This window comes from Trachymyrmex septentrionalis, unplaced genomic scaffold (assembly GCF_001594115.1).
Source record: "Trachymyrmex septentrionalis isolate Tsep2-gDNA-1 unplaced genomic scaffold, Tsep1.0 scaffold74, whole genome shotgun sequence".
In the NCBI taxonomy this organism is placed as follows: Eukaryota; Metazoa; Arthropoda; class Insecta; order Hymenoptera; family Formicidae; genus Trachymyrmex; species Trachymyrmex septentrionalis.
In genome coordinates this window covers 518,066-525,237 of record NW_017305927.1, presented here as the reverse complement: position 1 = coordinate 525,237, position 7,172 = coordinate 518,066, and the positions used below count along the sequence as shown (strand labels likewise).

The following is a 7,172-nucleotide window of genomic DNA, read 5'->3' as shown; positions in this document are numbered from 1 at the left end:
TTTATAATAATCAGCACATTTATTTTGAGTGGATCACGAATGCGTTTAGACCATATTGAAGATCTCTTTGAAATTGCCTAAAAAATCATATCAGGATTTATCTATGATAATCCATGCTAAGGACATTTTTGGATTTGCCTTTATAGTCCTGTACGCATCGAAAATTTGTTACATGCTGCATCTTAACATCTTGCGAAAAATTCTCACAGTATACATATATTTCGTGGGTTTACAAGCGGATATGTTGTACATAAATTGTGTTTGTATATTAAAAGCTTGTTTTAAACAAGTCAATGCCAGTCTAGTGAATCTGGGGCAACTCAATGCAAATAGTATACCATACCTAACAGAAACCAATCACGAGCAGAGAAATCCATTTCCACTAATGCAACTCCAGAGTCTAAAAAAGCAACATATGGCAATCAGCAACACAGTGCAGACATTAAACGCAACCTTTTGTTTGCCACTTCTTACTACGATAATTAAAACCTTCACTCAAATCACTTTAACCTTATATTATTACGCAACGCAAGTACAAAAGCAAGATGTATCTAAAGGCAATCTAGAAAAACAGAATTATCAAGAACACCTTATTATCTTATCTGTAACATATTATTTTATGAAGATAGCATTGATAGTATGGGCTTGCGAAACTGGCAAGAATCAAGCCATGGATATTCGTACCACCATTCATGACGTGTTTAACAGCATCAATAATAAGGAAATAAAATGCGAGGTAGATTAAAAAAATTATAATTTAATTCACATTATATTTTATGTATTTTTCTAATTCATGTATAATAATACAAGTAATACAATTTTCAATCTGTTATTTTATCAGATTTATAATATCGTTAAATTTCATATTTAACAATTTTCTACCTGCAGTTACAGTTGTTTTCTTTGCAAGTAATGCATCGCAAGAATATATTCTCTGCAAAAGGAATTATTATTGACGCCACGCTTCTTACTCAGGTGAATGATCAGTCGTTTTCTTTCATTAAATCAATGTAGATACATTTAATTTTATTTTTTGGTTTTGCCTTTTAGCTGATGGGTGGCATTATGATGTACATAATCATTTTGATACAATTTTTGTTAATGTGGAATTCTTGTGGCGGACAATCTTAAAATATCTATAAATAAAATAATTTAGATAAATAAAATCAATTACCGAAAATTTAATCTCCTATCTAATATAAAAAGTCTATCATACGATAAAGAATCTATCTAATATAAAAAATATTTTAATATTAAATATACTTATTATTATTTTAAGTAGAATGTCTTATGAGAATTTGTCGAGATGTTTTATATTTAATAAAAAACGTCACAAAATTGATATACTTAATTATATTAGCGTTAAAATTAATATTGATTACTAAATTCAAATATTAAGGAGGTTGGAGAGATTCCGAGAGGAAGGTTTGTGGGAGGAGAGCGAATGTGAACGATAGAGTAAGGGAGAGAAGAAAGTGAGGAAAAAGAAAGGAAGGTGGAAAGGAGAGATAGAGTATTGGAGTATTCTGCTTATGAAATAAATAAGTTCATTGAGTAATGATTATGATAGAGCTTGCGACGAAAGCGGAGAAACTTGTATATGTGTGTGTGTGTGTGTGTGTGTGTGGTAAGCACACTTTGTTAGTAACAAAGGCTCTTAGTATAATAAGCGAGGTCTGATTGCGATGATTATGTATTGATTACGTTTGTTTTCTGAAGATGATTGTATTGTACTCCCCAGAGGAATCACTACACTGATACTACTATACTACTATTACTACTACTACTACTACTACTACTACTACTACTACTACTATTACTAAATTCAAATATTAAATAAATTTAATGTTAAATTTCTTTCTAAGACGTGAGAGGATACTAATATTTTTAATTATGTTCATAAATGAATGTCTCTGTACTGTGATTAAGTAGCGCTCACTAAGTATATAGCGCTGTTGCTGATCAAGAATTGAGTCGAAAAGTCTTTAGTTATTTTTTTCTAGGATGTTCAATGAAACAGCTACAGCTATATACAATATATATGTGTCTGTGTAAAAATTAATAGATAAAGTTAATATTTCCTACGAACTATTGTACTGAAGATGTCTGATTTAACTTAGATGGGCCAGTGTATTACAACTGCGCGACAATGATAGGAGTATATAAATATGCGTAGACTTTTTTTATTCAGCAGTGAGAGATAAAATAGTAAGAAATAAAAAATATAAAAAAATTTATCTTAATTAGAGCAATATATGTATATTCACAAAATGCTACGAAGAAAGTAGAAAGTATCCACACACAAGTGCACACATTTGATAATAATCACTACCAAATTGAAAAAAAGCTCTTACAAAAGTGTCCGACAGTAATATTAAATATACAAAATGCAAAATATAATATTTTTTAAAAATATATTATATAAAACATATGTTTTATTTATTTCATATAAAATAAAAGTTTGCCTTTCTTTTTTTTTATTACGATATATATTTACTTATACTTATTTACTATAACCTATACTTTGTCTTTATTATAAATAAATTTAATAGAAGACTAAAAAAATATCTTGATAACGATCGTTTTGTAATCTAGATGCACAACATTGTGAATTACATGTCACAGTAAATAATACATCATTACTTTATGCGTGTTCTGGAGATAATAAGCGTAAAGCCATGGTTACTTCATCACTAACAAATTCCTGAGCCTTCTTTGCTATACAATGCAATAATTTTTAGTAGTTTTGAAATTAAACTTGACAAGTGTACACTGTAAGAAGTTTACGTGAGTTTACGCATTTGTCGTATAAAGACAACAAAACTTTGAAGAGAAGTTCTCGTAAACACATTAATTAATTTGGTGTTAAAAAACATTAATTATAACGTAATTAATACCTTTTTATTTATAGTCAATGATTTAGATTACTGTTGTCTTATAATATTTCACCATGGTCAATTCAGCATTGAAAATCAATAACTTCAACGATTTCAAAAGAAAAGGAAATATACGGCAGCTATTTAACGCCATGGATTTTGAATCATTAATGTTTCCTTGCATCACTTTTTGCCGCATTTTGGGAACATTTCCATATAAAATCAACGCTTACACTATTAAAACTAATAAGTTCTGTTACTTCTTATCGATCATTGTTATTTGCATTTTATCCATTTCTGATTTATATACTCTCTATAAGCTTGATTATAAAGTCGTCTACAACCATATCAACAATATAACGTCGGTACCTGATAGTAATGATCTTAAAACTCCCGAGCTACTTGAACGTAACTGCTTTTACATTTTCGGTGGTTTTACATCAGTCATCACATTCTTTTTGAGTGGATCGAGAATGCGTGTACTTCAGGATATACTAGAGATATCTTCAAAATTGTCTCAGAAATCATATCAAAATCTATCTGAACTGATTCATGCCAAGGACATTTTTGGATTTTTTTTAATAATCATACAAATATTGATGTACTATCAGGGACATTATGGAAAACGTTATGATTATTTAGCCAAGCCTTTGATACTATATCTCCATTTGCTGGAATTCCAAATGAACATGCTGTATATGAATTGTGTTTGCGTATTGAAAGTTTGTTTTAAACAAATCAACGATGGTTTAAGGTTTTTTCAAAAATTTATGCCAAATGATGAACCGAGTCTTTTAGAAGTAACTTATCAAAAGCAGAAGAATCCATTCCATCTGTTGCAACTCAAGGGTCTGATAAAACAGCATCAGACAATTAGCAACACACTAGAAAAGTTACAAGCGACATTCAAATGGCAACTTCTTTCTACGTCTGTCATGACCTTTATTGAAATCACTTTCAATATATACTTTCTTTTCGAACGAATGCAAGGAAAAAAAGAGCTGTCTCTAACAAACCTGAAGGAAAATTATGATCTCATTGTATTTTCAATAAATTATTGTATAAAAATATTATTGATAGTATGGGCTTGTGAAACTGGCAAGAATGAAGCCACAGAGATCAAAACCAGCATTCACGAAGTGATTAACAATACTAGCGATGAAGAAATACAATCCGAGGTAGATTTCAAAATAAATTAATTCGCATTTTATATATATTTCTAAGTATACATCCATGTATAATAATGCAAATTTTAATATATTCATTTAATGTATGGATTTATGAGATTTATAATTACGTCTTTCAATCCTGCATTTTATCATTTTTATTTGCAGTTAAAAATATTTTCTTTGCAATTAATGCAACGTGATACTGTATTCTGTGCAAAGGGAATTATTGTGAACGCTATGCTTCTTACAAACGTAAGTGATTAATTATTTATATTTTTAATAAATAAATAGGTAGATATATTTAATTCAAACAAGCAAAATGAGATTTAAATAGATTTATATTTATATTCATTTTGTGATTTTTTGTATTTTCTTAGATGGCGGATCTCGTTACCACATATATATTAATTCTGATACAATTCATGGCAATAAAGTATACTTGCCAAGCAAATTCTTAAAGATTTTACACGTTACATATATTATTCAGTTAACTAAAAAATATTTAGATCGAACATAAAAGGTATTTTAAATATGTACTCATCTATTGCGTGTGAATAGAATATCACTGTGAGTAGAAGATTTATGCTTATAAAGCTATTTATTTATATAGTGTACGTATATACATAAATATTTAAAAGTCTTATATCATGCACTATTTATGAGACTGGATAATAAAATTTGATCTTTAATTTTTTTAATTGTCACATTTATAGCAACATTTGAACGAAATGGTAAATAATTTTGCGACTCTAAAATTATATTTTAATGTTCTGCATTTCAAATTCGAAGACGTATATTTTTAGATGTATTTTTGATTACACAATGTATTTTTATTGTAAAATGCTTCTTTCTTATGTTTAACAAATATCTTGCACAATTGTATCCTTTTTTTATTAGCCTTTCAAAAAAATCCTTTTATTATTAAAATTATCAAAAGTAGAGTAATAGAAGAAAGAGAGGTTGTTAATTGTTAAATTTTATATTTTTGAAACTTCTGTAATGTAGATGTATTTTGCATAAAATAATGACGACTCATTTTGAGACACTTTACTTAATTTTTATTTATAAATATGTAAAAAGGAACAGATATATCTCCTATAAATATAAAATATTATATTAAAGATGTCTTTAAGCAGACAATTATAGAAGTTTATATGAGTTCACAAATGCATATATAGGAAAGAATTTATAATTTATAGGTCTGTATTACATCTAATTATATCTACGCAACTATTTTAGTTGCGTTTGCATTGGATTCACTTAATAATTAGAAATAAAGATTAAAAAATATGAAAAATTTTCAATTTAATTAGAACAATATACAATATAATGCATACATACAAAATGGCGCAAAGCAACAGAAAGTAGATCTATTGTAATCATAGTAAATCGAAAAAACAACCTTCATGAGCTCAACAGTAATATTGAATACATAAAATATAATTTCTTAATTGCCTTATCAAATTTTATTTTTTATATCAGTCATATCATAAAAAATTCTTTAAATATAATACATTGATTAAACTGTTTATGCCATTTAAAATAAAAATTTGTCTTTCTTTTGACTTTAAAATAGCACAACATATACTATTTATGATAACTTTTTGCGTTTACCTATATATGAATCTAATAGAAGACTATGAAATGTCTTGATAACGTCTATTTGTTTTGCACATGACCTAGATGCGCAAGATCGTAGTTTACATGACACAGATAAATATATGTTATTGTTTATGCGTGTTTTGAAAATAATAAGAGAATGGTTTTACTTGAAGGCTAACACGTTTCTACTCCTGTTTCATTATATCATGCAATTATTAATAGTTTTAAAAATAAGCTCGTTGGATACATGACTAAAAAAAGTTTATGTCAGTTTATGGACATAAAGACATCAGAAAATTACATTTGAAAAAGAAATTGTAATCAAATTGTTACTAAAGAATATTTATAACATATGTATTATAATTAAGATCTGTTTGATTATAGTTCACGATTTAGATTAATAATCATTTATCCAATGATATTTATGTCGTACTTCATAATACATGTATTACTATTTAATATATTATTAATAAATTTAATGTATTGAGAGATATTCTTTTTTTCTCTTTCAATTTAAGTTAAAGACCTTGTTTTCTCCTCTGCCCCAGAAATCCCGTAATTTAGTCTGAGGGTTAAAGGGATTAAGTTATTTGACTCAAAATGAACAACGATCACACTGCTCATAAATATTATAGTATCTTTTTCAGAATGTTAACTCTTATTATAAAGTCAAAAATGCGTTTAATTTGTTACACGTATTTTCCGAGCGTGTATCTGCGAGAGTGTCTAAACGTGTTTTACTTCACCAACTTCTTACCCTTTCGAATAAATGAATGATATTTAGTCGAGATTTGAACAAACAGCACATTGGAAAGTTTTTACAATGAGCCTATAATAGTAAAATTGAATATGTAAAATGTCAAATATTTTTTAAAATATATACAAATAAATGGTTTATTCCATTTATAATAAAAGTTTGTCTTCCTATTCTAATTTTATATCGGCACGATACATATTTACTGTAACTTTGTGTGTTTCCCTGTACATAAATTTAATGGAAGACTAAAAAATATCTTGATAGTATCTATTCCTTTTGTACATAATCTAGATGTGCAAGATTATGGACTACATGACACAATAAATAATACATCATTTTGTGTTCCGGAGGTAAGATAAGTAAAAAACCATGGTTACTGTATGACTAACAAATACCTGAGACATCTTTCGATATACGACGCAATCATTTTTAGTAGTTCAGAAATTAAACTTGACAAATGTAGGTACACTGTGAGAAAATATCACTTTATTCATTTGCCATAGAGACCAATAAATTATACTTGAAAGAAAAGTTTTTGCAAATAAATTGTTGCTAAAGAGTATGGATAACATCCTTAATATATCCACAATTATAGTGTACGATTCAAATGATCTCAAGTAACATTTTAATAAGCATGTTCAACTCATTATCGAAATTCTATAAATTCAATAGTAAAAGAAAAAGAAATAAATGGCAATTATTTCGCGCAGCTGATTTTGAATCGTTGATGTATCTTTGCTTTATTTTTTGCCGCATTCTGGAAGTAGT

The 7,172-nt window shown here is 27.7% G+C and overlaps 2 protein-coding genes across 2 annotated transcripts; both read left to right on the top strand.

Moving 5' to 3' along the window:
• Positions 1-241: 241 nt before the first annotated feature.
• Positions 242-1,014, top strand: LOC108753968 (putative gustatory receptor 28b). Its single transcript, XM_018495963.1, has 2 exons — positions 242-736; positions 889-1,014. Exons 1-2 carry the CDS (start codon positions 242-244, stop codon positions 1,012-1,014), a joined length of 621 nt encoding a protein of 206 aa, XP_018351465.1.
• A 1,936-nt stretch (positions 1,015-2,950) lies between these two features.
• On the top strand, positions 2,951-4,075 carry LOC108753967. The gene has a single exon (XM_018495962.1). It carries the CDS (start codon positions 2,951-2,953, stop codon positions 4,073-4,075), a length of 1,125 nt encoding a protein of 374 aa, XP_018351464.1.
• Positions 4,076-7,172: the final 3,097 nt, after the last annotated feature.